The 12,742-nt window shown below is 35.9% G+C and overlaps 1 protein-coding gene across 1 annotated transcript; it reads left to right on the top strand.

Moving 5' to 3' along the window:
* The first annotated feature begins 561 nt into the window (after nt 1–561).
* Nucleotides 562–5,937, top strand: LOC105216484 (leucine-rich repeat neuronal protein 3). Its single transcript, XM_011191003.3, has 2 exons — nt 562–1,196; nt 2,696–5,937. The coding sequence occupies exon 2, from the start codon at nt 2,862–2,864 to the stop codon at nt 5,121–5,123; it is 2,262 nt and encodes a 753-aa protein (XP_011189305.2). The 5' UTR covers nt 562–1,196; nt 2,696–2,861; the 3' UTR covers nt 5,124–5,937.
* Nucleotides 5,938–12,742: the final 6,805 nt, after the last annotated feature.

The raw sequence follows: 12,742 nt of genomic DNA, 5'->3' as shown, positions 1-12,742 counted from the left end.
TGCATTTCGAATTGGCATTGAATGCATTTCAGTGAAGCTAATGTGCACAGCGACCTCTACTGGCGCACTCATGCTGAGTAAATGCATGTGAAGCGCTACGCTCTGAGTACACTCATTAATATTGTGAGAGTGCTAGTGTGGAGTCACACACTCTCCTTGACTTGGATGACCAATTGGTGAGCATTCACCGCAAATGCAGCTGCCTTTTTGCCGTCCGCTGCCTGCTACATGTGAGTCTACTGTGCTGGCTCTCCAAGTATTTTGTACAAGCACTCACGAAACTCTCTGAAACGCTTGGTAGAACGCTCTCAAACTGGTTTTCCTACCTCCGGCTGCAATTCCACGAGCAACTCTGTGCTCGCCGAAGTCAAAAAACGTTGATTTTTGAGCGCGCTTTGCACTCCAAAGACTCCAATGAGGGTTGTTGTTGGTATTCTCCGTACACTATCGCTTGTTTGCAGTCCGTTGCTTGTTGGCTGGTTAGGTAGCAGAATTATTTACGCTTGGCCGCTTCTCCATGGGCCACAACAGCACACCGAGGTGTTGTTAACACACTAGGTTCGTTCAAATTTTAGTGTAGTTCGTTGCTTGGCCGTGTGCGGTTCTATACTTGGCTTTCACTAACCAAGAAACCAATTCGAACACTTTCGAAACTTAGCAAAAATCAAACGCCAAAGTCGTCTATAAATGTAGAGCGCGCAGAGTTAAGACATAAGAAAGCGCGACAGTCGACAAAAAGTGCCAAATTTTTTATTTCGTTTATTAGCAAAGCCGTGATTAAAGCGAACACTTGGATTATCGCTCACGGTGCAGCTATTGCACGGAAAATTCTAATAAGTGTGTTCAATATAAGAAAAATAAAAACATAAACAAATAAGCAAAAATTGCTCAAAATTGTGTTCAAAATAATTTTGAAACTCACCAAGTGATTTTATCATTAAAAACCATGAATATTTGTGAAAAATAAATAACTGTATCAAAAACAGCAAAGTAAACAACATAAACGTTAGCAACAACAAACATTTCTGTTTGCCACGGAAGTGCTTTATTAAACAGTTAAGTGCTGAAAATCACAGTGAAAATACAAAATCACTCAAATTGCAATTGAAGTGCGTGTGAAAAATTGGAGAAATCATAAAAATCGCATGAGAACTCTGTTTTAATGTGTACGAGTTACAGCTGGCCAGTTGGAAAAGGTTGGTTGTGTTGCAAATTATGTTATGAGAAAAATTTTGAAAATACTTAAAAAGTATTTCAAAATTTATATTTAGTGTTTGTGAAACTGTAAACAAGTTCAAATGAATTTTGGAAAGACACAAAATATTGATACGTGAAAATATGTGTGACTGGTTAGAAAAGAAACACTTCTAAGTTTGAAAAAATTTAAAAAAGCACAAAATTTTAGTTTTTTCAAAATTGTGTTTTTTCAAAAATGCATTAAGAACTAATAAAAAATTGACAAGAAAATTACAAACATTTTTTATATTGAAAATTTTTAATATTGAAATTTTCGAAAATTAAATTTAGAAATACTAAATTTTTAAACATAAAAATTTTCAGTTATAAAATTGAATAATAATAAAACTGAATTTTTTGAAATATTGAATACTAAATTTTGTTTAAAAAAATTATAAATTTAAAATTTTTATTACATAAAGAAAAAATTAATAATGAAATAGGAAATGAAAAGCTATTTCAAAAGCCACTACGACACCAGTTTCACATATCAAAATAGTTATTTTTTAGAGCCAATATTTATTAAGTTTAGTAACTTAAAAGGCAAAGAGTGATTATGGATAAAGTGTTTACATGTGCTTTATATTTAGTTATTGGTCCAAATATCTTCAAACAAATTTGGTGTTTCAAAATCAGTATTAAATTATTAGACAACTACAGCTTTAAATGCGAAATTATACAAGTTTTAGAATTTAAAATAAATTGGTTTTGAGATAATTCAAACAGAAAAATTTTCAAATTTCTAAAAAGTGAAATTTTTGTAATAAAAAATTCTCAAATAGCAATAATATTGTGGAATTATTGAATTTCCATAGAATTTGTCTCTAATAAGAATATGAGTTATTTAGGCGCCAAATTCGAAAATTATATTTTTCTTACAAATTTCAGTTTTGAAAGTTATATTCAAAACTACGGAGTTTTTAGACAAAAAATCTTCATGCGTATTTTTTAAAAATAAGATAGAGGAGTGTTGAAAATATTAAATTTTTGAAAAATATGTGGTCGAAAATTTAAATGTATTAAATAATCAAGTTATTTCTGAGGAACCAAATTTTTAAAGTATAGATTTTCGAAATTTTAAAATTTTTCCAATTATTTTTTCAAAAAGACCAAAAAACACATTAATATTTAACAAAAAAATAATTTTAAATAATCTCATTCAAATTGTTTTTATTATACAACTAAGAAAAAGATATTCAATTAATTAACACTACAAAGCACAGAAATAAATTTGTCAGCAGAGCGGAAACTCCGCTGCACATAAGTCACCCTTAACACACACACACACAGCCATAAACAGAAATGAAATTTTCTTTGCCTTTTTTCACATTTTCCAATTTTTATTACTTTTATGCATTACTTATCTGCTGCATTTCCATACATTTCACATTGAATTAATTTACTCCACTTCAGCGCATTATTTAATCATCTCCACTTCTTTCACTTCTCTTTCTTGCAGCAATGGAACGCTTATAAAACCAACACTCATTAAGTACGCTGCACACCACGAACGAAGCAACGTATGCGCTATAGCAAACAGCAACAACAAAAACAACAAAATTAAAATTACAGCAACGCTTAATAAGCAACCACACTCACACACGTACATATATACTTACCACAAAATGTTGCAACTCACAAGCATTACCTACGTTTCACTACTCTGCCTGCTGCTGACCGCCACAGCTAGCGGTTTGGCTAACTGTCCAGCCGGTTGTCAGTGCGATGACAACACCTTGGTCGTACAGTGCGGCGAGGGTCAATTGGATGTGTTGCCCATCGCGTTGAATCCATCCATACAGCGGTTGGTGATACGCAACAACAAAATCAAGACAATCGACTCATCGATACAATTCTATGCCGAGCTGACATTCCTCGATTTGTCGTCGAATCACCTGATGACCATACCGCAGCGCACCTTCGCCTATCAGAGGAAACTGCAGGAGGTGCATTTGAATGACAATAAGATCGGCGCAATCAGCAATAAGACATTCATTGGGCTGTCGGCGGTGACGGTGTTGAATTTACGCGGTAATCTAATTTCCGAACTGCATTTGGGCACCTTTACGCCGTTGGCTAAAATTGAGGAGCTGAATTTGGGTAAAAACCGCATTGGCTTTGTGGATCCGAAAGCGTTTGACGGTTTGACGCAGTTGCGTATCTTGTATTTGGATGATAATGCTTTGACATCGGTGCCCGATCCGGTTATCTTTCAAGCCATGCCCAGTTTGGCGGAGCTTTTCCTCGGCATGAACACTTTGTTGAGTGTGCCCGCGGCGGCTTTCCAAGATGTGCCGGCCTTAACGCGTCTGGACTTACGTGGCGCTGGACTACGTAATATCTCACATGATTCGTTCAAGGGCTTGGAGGCGTTGCGTCAACTGGATCTGTCCGATAATCGTTTGACACGTGTGCCCACCTTCAGTTTGAGCAATTTGGTACGTTTGGAGGAATTGGCGTTGGGTCAGAATGATTTTGAGGTGATCGTTGAGGGTGCTTTCGTTGGTCTAAAGCAATTGAAACGTTTGGAAATCAATGGCGCTTTACGGTTGAAACGCATTATGAATGGCGCTTTCTCCACAAATGGTAATTTGGAATACTTGAATCTGTCATCAAACAAAATGTTGCATGAGGTGCAAGAAGGTGCTCTAAGCGGTTTACCCAATATGCGTCATGTCATATTGAAAGCAAACGCGCTTACCACACTCGCTGAGGGGCTGTTCCCATGGCGCGATCTTATCACACTCGATCTCTCGGAGAATCCGATCTCTTGCGACTGCCGTGTCATGTGGCTGCGCAATTTGTTGGTGGAGAAGAACGGCACAAACGATGCCATATCTGAGGTATACTGCGCATTCCCCGAACGGCTGCATGGCGAAGCTTTGCGCAACTTGAATCCGGCGCTTATGGGTTGTACGCACACCGATCCACGCAAACAGGCTTTGATCGGTGCTTTGCTCGTCGGTTCGGCTGCCACACTCACCGCTTTGGCGCTGATTTTGTACCGTTGTCGCCGCAAGATCCGCGAGTACATCAGCAGCGGTGTTTGGGGTAACTCGGCTTTGGGACGTAAAGAACGTGAATACCAGAAGACTTTCTGCGATGAGGACTACATCACGCGCCATCAACATCATCCCTGCAGCCTGGGCATACACTCGACCTTCTCGAACACCTACACACCACACCACCCGGCTGCACGTCATTACGGCTTTTGCACCATGCCCATCAACGACTTGAACGCGCCCGATGCACAGAAGAATCTACAACAGCTGCAAGTGCCCACCGCCAGTGTGTTGAACGAGAAGAAAGCGCTACAAGCGGGTGTTAGCATTGACGATTGCGCATCCTACTCGCTACGGCTTAAACCCTGCAACGGCAACGTGGCGGAAACGCAGCAGAGCGTAAACCATTACACGAAACCGCAATTCGCACACTCCGGCGTTACGTTGGATGTCGGCGAGTCGTGCTACTCGTATGCCGATGTGCCAATGATGCATTCGCCCGGGGTGAATACATGCGAAGCACGCCAACACCAGCTGCGTCTCACCCAAGAGCACTTCAACCAACAACAACAGCAACAACAAAAACAGCTGCAACAGCAACAACAACAGCCGTTGCATTATGGCACTTCATCACGTAGCGATTGTGATGCGTCTAGCGAGGTAATGGATGCCAATTATATTTACAGCAACACACACTATTCGATGCCGTTAGAGCAGGGACGTTGCTCCAAAACGCCAACACCGCCACCACTACCGCCAGCATTGCCCTTACGTAATGGTGTAGCGACTACGGGTCGTCGCTCCTTCATGGGCGCTAATGCACAAAAGCAACTACAACAACAACAACAGCAGCAAGGCAACAACACAATGCGTAATCCACACTGATCGCAGGTGTTTAGTGTGGGTAATGAGCTGCCGCTGGCGGTGCGTTACCCCACCTATCATCAGCCGAAGCTGAGCTTGTACGCTTAGTGGGCGCCAACTGTGATGTGACCGCGTGTCGTAGCGTAAGCGTATTATCAAAACGGGAGTGAGAGCGTTAAGCGGGGGTAAAAGCGAAAGTATGCAAGGGATATACAGGGGGCGTTAGCGTGTAGGAGAGATCACGAGATAGAATTTCAAGTATTACTACCGAGGACCCTAAGTACATAAATAGTAAACCAACGAATTATATAACTTAAGTAACTACATATGTAATTAGCAGCAAAGACAATAGGCTAAGTTCGTGCACCTAAAGGTATGCTTCGGAGAGAGCATTTTTCAAAAAGTGTGAAATTGAAATTAAATTTTCCAAACATAATGATACTTTTCAAAAATTTGTATATAAAAAATAATATTGATTTAAAGAAAACAATAACAATTTAAAGAACAACAAATCGGAAGACATAGCATTAATTGTAAATAACTTACCTAAGTAGTCTAACAACTAGTTTGTAAGCATTTTTATTATAATTATTTTTTATTTTTGTTTCGAAAAAAGCACTGACTTAATTTTTAATAACGGTAATTATACTGTTAAGCGAAAATTGTACTTACTTAGCCGTTAAGCGAAATGTAAATTATTTTATAAAACCTGTTGTTTAGTTAGTATATTTAGTTTTAATACAACAACACAACACTAATTTGTAATAGTTAGAAGAATATTTAAATTATATATAAAAAATTGATAAAAATCCACAAAAAAACATAATGAAATAAATAAAGTATGAACCTTTTTGAATTAAAAAATAAATAACTGGACTTTTTCATTGATGAAAAGGAGTTTGGAAGGTTACAAAAAGATGGTAAGTGATTTTATTACAGCAAAAATTAATAATAGGAGAAAAAATAAATTGAAATTAAAAACAAATAAATTAGTAAAATTAAAAAAATACATGTTCAATGAAATCAAAATTTTATATTAAAAAAAGACTAACATAAAAAATATTAAATTTAAAATTAAAAACTTTTTTAAATAAAATGTTAAAAAAAAATATTATAATTTTAATTCTAAAAACACATTTGTATTACAATTTTTTTGTGAAATTTAATAAAAAAAATTTTAATTTTTTTTAAGTTCCACAATCTAAATCTGATTAGAAAATAATCCAATATTTAAAAAAATTTCTTTTTATAATTTCATTTATTTTTTTTTTATTTTTTATTTTAAAAATCTAAATGTTGTTTTCAATTTTTAAATTTTAATATGTTTGATAATGACACTTTGTACTTTCTTCAATCCATATTTGATTAGAAAATTCTTCAATATTTCAAAATTTTAATTTATAGATTACATTTTAATGTTTTAGGTTCACAATGGGCAATATGTTTCACTTTCTAACTTAGAAAGTTTTAAGAACTAAAAAATTAACAACCATTATACAATAAAATACATAGAAATATAAAAAATAATGTAATTATTCGATAATTTTCGAAACAAAATATTTTCAAAAATTTAAAAAATATTTTAAGAATTTGAAAAATTAATTTTAATATTTATATAATAAAAAAAAATAATTCGTTGAGGATATTACAAAAATTAAAGTGTTTTCGAATATTTATTAAAATTTATTTCTTTTTTCAAAATTAAAAACTTTAAAAATAATTTTCAAAATAAACTTTTCACTTTTATTCGACAATTCGACTATTAAATATTTTTTTATGAATTTTATAATTTTTGTAAACTCAAAATAAATGTATTTCGTATTTTTTTAACTTCTTAAAAAAACATTATCTTTATAATATTTATAGCATTTAATAAAAATATTTTGGTAATGAATTTTCATGAAAATTTAAAAACTAATAGAAAAATTTGAATTTGAAACTTTGAAAAATGTTCGATAATGTGTTATTTTCTCGAGAAGGTCGAAAACTTGCTGGTAATTATTTTAATGATGACCCTTAGTTTGCGCATTTGAACTGTAATACTTACAACAGCGAAAATACATTAATAGAAACATAAATAGTTATTTTAAGATATAAATATATACACACATGCTCACACTCATCTACTAACTGTTTTCTCAAAACCAATTGGACACTTTAAAATAGTCCTACTGCGTTCAAGGTCTGCACAAGGTCAACAAATCACTACTGGAACAACTACAAAAACAACAATTTCGCACTGTAATCTTATGCTCCTACTCCACACACTATTCGCACTAATCTCAAGGTGGCTTATAAGCAACCCCGCAAATCCATAATCGTTGCAATGTCCGCATGAGATCTATCTTCTTTCTATTACAAATCACCACTAGTGTTTCACCAACACACACTCACATACTCATTCACGCACACACAACGGGAGCTAGTTGGACAAAAGTCGCTAAGCCTGTGTGTGTTTGCAGTGTTCCTTCGTCCTTTCTTTCGTAGACAATACACAAAATATGAGAACCCAAAACACTTTTCCCATCGTCAGCCTACGCGCCTGCCTATCAACAACAACAGCAAAACCGATAATGAATTGTTGTCTTTTTCCTCCGTTCGCAATGATGAGCTATTAATTTCTTTGCAATTTCCAAAATTAATTCTCAACAATTTCGTATAATTTCACACAATCCGTTGCGCAGCAGGAGAGCCTTAGCGCAGCGCGGAGCCAAATATATGCGTAGTCATGTAGGGACGCATGTTTCGTGTGTCTTCGGTTAGGTCTTCATATGTGTTTGTGTGCTTGACGAGCTGTGCGTGTACCTGTTTTCTTGGGAAATTCGAAACATGCAGTTTGTTGTGGAATCCTTTGTGTCACTTTAGTCCTGTAAGGTGATCTTCCTCAAATAATGATTGTTGTTGTGCTGTTATTTTGTCTTATTTATCTAAAGATGACGCTCTCGTCAGCGATTTCTTAATGATAATTGCGAAAGTAGCCAACAGGAGTCGTTGAGTTTCTGCTAATTTCAATAATAACATATGAGAAGAGTTGACATTCAAGAAACGATAGTTGTTCTACACTCCAAATTTGAGTTTTTGACTCTTCAAGTAGTCACGTACTTTTCAATAGCAGTAGCCCATACGAAACACGTCTGAACAGAATTATCATTAGAAGTTCTACAAAGCTTTGAGTCTGCCGTTACATTATTAAGCGTAGAAGTGTTCTTTCTTACTGCTTTTCTGCCCCTATTATTCCTAGGACGTCTACATGCCTAGATGTATGCTATCATTAATCTGGTAGGCCAGAAAGCCACACATAGACCAGTTTTGGTCCTAGTCATCCTTTACGATGCTCCCACTTGACGATAATTTAAAAAAGTTATGTGGTTTCACTAACGATATCTCTTCCAGATTATCGTACCGGGAAGCCCTGAAATGCTGAAGCTGTTACCTGGATAATGAAGGACAAGCACACAAGAGATGCTCCATTGTTTCTCTGGTATCTTGCTCTTGACATTTCATGCAGTCTTCGCGATCTATCAGCCTCATCTTGTGCCGCCACATGACTGTGACCAATGAGTAAGTCATTAACTATGATATCCAACCTCAGACCTTGATAATTCCTTCTGAATTCGAGACTTTAAGTAATTTTTGCTTAGGACGTCAATGTTCTCCTATCAAATGATTAGAAATAATTTAAGGCCTCAAGCTAACTCAGATACAGACGCCATTCCACAACTCTATATATTTAAACAACATATCATCTAATGGAAGTCAATCCACAGGGGTAACATCCCACGTCTCATAACTTTCGTAATTGGGTTTCTAGAAATTTTGTCTCAAGGGTAAATGTATGTGATTGGCGTTGCAACCGTTTAGCCGGTTATAGCCGAATCGACGATAGTGCGCCACCTCTCTCTCTCCTTCGCAGGTCGGCGCCAGTTGGAGATCCCAAGTTTAACCAGGTCGCTCTCCACCTGGTCCCTCCAACGGAGTGGAGGCCTTCCCCTTCCTCGGCTTCCTCCGGCGGGTACTGCATCGAACACTTTCAGTGCTGGAGTGTTTTCGTCCATTCGGACAACATGACCTAGCCAGCGTAGCCGCTGTCTTTTTATTCGCTGAACTATGTCAATGTCGTCGTATAACTCGTACAGCTCATCGTTCCATCGTCTGCGGTATTCGCCGTTGCCAATGTTCTGAGGACCATAAATCTTGCGCAAAATTTTCCTCTCGAAAACTCCTAGTGTCGTCTCATCTGATGTTGACATCGTCCAAGCTTCTGCACCGTAGAGCAGGACGGGAATGATAAGCGACTTGTAGAGCTTGATTTTGGTTCGTCGAGAGAGGACTTTACTGTTCAATTGCCTACTCAGTCCAAAGTAGCGAAATAATTGTTTTTTTATCTCTTCAACATATAAGTAACTCCAAAGCAATTATTATTCGTTGTCTTCTAAATCTGAATCTATATGGACGGAAGGGTGTCTCAATAAAAGTCCATATACCATACTTTGATACTGAGAGAAATCGACTGTTTTGTAGAAAAATAATGTAAATATCGGCTAACTCAGATTCCAAGTTAGTGTGGTTTGGTAATTTAGTATAGAAACGTTCTCTATAATATGTATAAAAAAGCATAAATACCTTGGACTTTCCTTATACTACAAACTACAGTCCATATTCGCCCTTCAATATATCCAAAGGTCTCATTTTCTTGTTCACATTGACACTCACGAGTCACGTTTGCTATTCAGAAAAAGTTAGATTCGAGTCCGAAACGGTGATGAATCTAGGTTCAGTTCTGAATCACAGTTTAAAGTCTGTCTGTTAGAGCTGACTCATAATTTACTTGTATAATTATCGGTTGGGCGGTAAGAATGTCTTCTGGATATGTAAATTGAATAGACTGTTGTTACAGTTCAAGTTGTTAAGAGTGTATTGCTTCATTTCCTTTTTGAGTATTTTGGAGTTATTACTCTACAGAAGTTCCAAATACGAAAGCCTTTAGAGACACTTCAGTTGATGTGATCTTTCAAGCTTACCTTTTTCAATCAGAGATAATATTGAGATATTTTTTATAAAATTTGCCTATGCATATCACATTATGCTTTAAGGAATGACAGCAAATTTCGAATCAATAAGTAATTAAGCATAAAGAACGAGGCAACAAAGCGTTAATCGATTATTCAAAGCCCCAAGGGCGGTACGACGGACAGACTAAATATTTGTTTAATAACAACACAGCGGCTTAATTTATAAGACAAATATTTGTTTAGTATAACAATAGCTAGCACATTGAAGAGCACTAGAATAACAACAACAACAAGATTAGATCAAGCTGAACCTAGTTAACACCAAGAAATGCATTTTAACTATGATTTTACAGAAATTTCACGCTTAATAAAAGCGGAATGTCTCGCGTGAATGCGGAATAATGAGGGAATTAATTCCCGATGGATGCTTATTTGAATTTTTATTTAATTTTTTATTTTTTTATACATTTTTGTATGAAAATCGAAAAGGTATGTTATCTTAAAGCGCATTTGCCTGCATTATATTCATACTTTTTGTTGTTTGGCGCAATTTTATTTAATTTTTTTCCAATAATTTTTTTTATTACAATGACTTCACACTCATCTTTGTTAATGTGTGTGTGTTCATGTGCACCCTTTACCCTTTCATTTGCCTGCGTGGCGATAATGTCTGCAATTATTTTATTCTCATTGCACGATAATGAACAATTTTCAAGCTGCTCTAATTAAAATAACAAACCGAAAAATATGAATTGTAATTATTACAAAAAAGCAAAAAAAGAATTCGAAAAAAATTACAAAAATAAATAGACTAAAGCAGGCGTGAGCCAGCGTAGAGAGGTTGCACGAATGCGCGCTAGCTTCAGCGACGCGGACGTTGGCGGGTGTATAGAAGTTCAACATGGTACACAATAAAAAGTTAATTGCAAAAGAATTTGTTTTGTCTACAAACACACACACATACAGGCCAACAATGACGTAAAGTGGCATGAAAACCTGTTCGTGGCTGCCACATCATGAAATTAACGAGTGAACTGTATACTCGTATACAGTAATTGTAGTAAGCGCGCTTGATTGACTGACTGACTGGCTGTGGCTGTGGTTGGACTGTGTGTGCACGGGAAGCTTGGCGTTTAAGCCGCAACTCGCTGATGGACGCTGTCAGATTGATTGTTGTTGTTGCTTGTGTTAGAGAGCCTACCTGTTTGTATGTTTATGTTGGCGTTGTTGTATACTTTGTTATTGTTGTGCCATTATTTATTTATTTTCATCCGCTGATGGCGTGAACAAGTAGAATATCGCCGTTACAGCAATAAGGGCGCGCTGATAAGCAGCAATGCAACAAAAAGAAAATGAAGAAAAATCAGAAAAAAAATAAAAAAAGTCCGTTGAAAAATAAACTGTAACAATTGTGCGCACTGGTATGCTTTAATTTCTGAAGTACAGCATTAATGAGCATTTTCAACACAGTCATCATTTAATAATGAAACGAAACCGGCAGCGGCCGCCTCAGCAGCAGCAGCAGTCGCACAGTACCAAAAGCAACTTGATTCTGTGTGTACATGCAATATAACACTTATATACATGTGCAGTTACTCATATCAAAAGGGGCGCTGTCGAAGAAAAGAAAGGCAACTCTATTCGAAGCGCGATCAAGCGCTCAACTTCGTCCAAGCCGTCAATGGACTAACAGAACACTTTGTAAATCGATTTTGAGTTGTTGGTTTTTTCTACTGCAATGGACAGTGGTGCTGAAAGGTGTAAATAGCGACAAAATTAATTTTGATAATAGAAAATCAAAAGACAATGAATTGCCACGAAAAAATATCTAAAGCACATTACACTTTGGTACACATTTTTTTCAGTTTTACATTTTGATAGGTGGCAACTCTATTTAATTTTTTTATTAAGGTCCCCTGGAAAGTAGTCCAAAATTTTCAACATATTTTTTTTGTAATATTTGGCATAATTTTTATTTCCAAGTGTGTCAAAAATAAAATCTCTGAAATATATTCAAAACACTGTTTGAAAACGCTCAACACATTTTTCAAATCAATTTTGCCAGATTTAATTTTTTCGATATTTGGCAACTCTGTTTCAAAATACGTCAAAATTCGTGCCACTCGGTATAATGTATTCCAAAAGCTTCTTTAAAACGCTCTACTCATTTTATAGAATATTTTTTCAGCTTTATGTTTTCCAATAAGTGGCAACCCTGTTTGAAAATAGTTCAAAACTATAGCCTCACTAAATATTTTAAGACATTATACAATTGCTTTACTATTGACAGCATTTTTAAATAATTTTACATTCTTATATTTTGCGATAAGTGGCAACCATACCGTACTAGCTTCCGCAAAAACTTTTTTAAGCATTTACATTTCTGCACCAATTTCAAGAATTTCATTATATATTAATTTTTTCTAGGTGGCAACTCTATTATAAAATATATCTGAACTGAAAACTTTCAGTGTACAAGGGACTAACGGTAGTGATATTTAGACCCACAATTAGGAATTTTACTATCCTCACTTTTCACTTTAATTAAAAATTTCAGTCCAATAATATTTTATCACACCTTTTATGTTCGCGTCCCACATATCAATTGCCGCATATCAATTGCCGCAT

Source organism: Zeugodacus cucurbitae, chromosome 4, assembly GCF_028554725.1.
Source record: "Zeugodacus cucurbitae isolate PBARC_wt_2022May chromosome 4, idZeuCucr1.2, whole genome shotgun sequence".
Taxonomy (NCBI): Eukaryota; Metazoa; Arthropoda; class Insecta; order Diptera; family Tephritidae; genus Zeugodacus; species Zeugodacus cucurbitae.
This window is presented reverse-complemented; position numbering and strand designations above follow the sequence as displayed.

Bases quoted from the DNA above. Each gene is read 5' to 3' on its own strand.
- LOC105216484 (XM_011191003.3), top strand. From the start codon at position 2,862: ATGTTGCAACTCACAAGCATTACCTACGTTTCACTACTCTGCCTGCTG.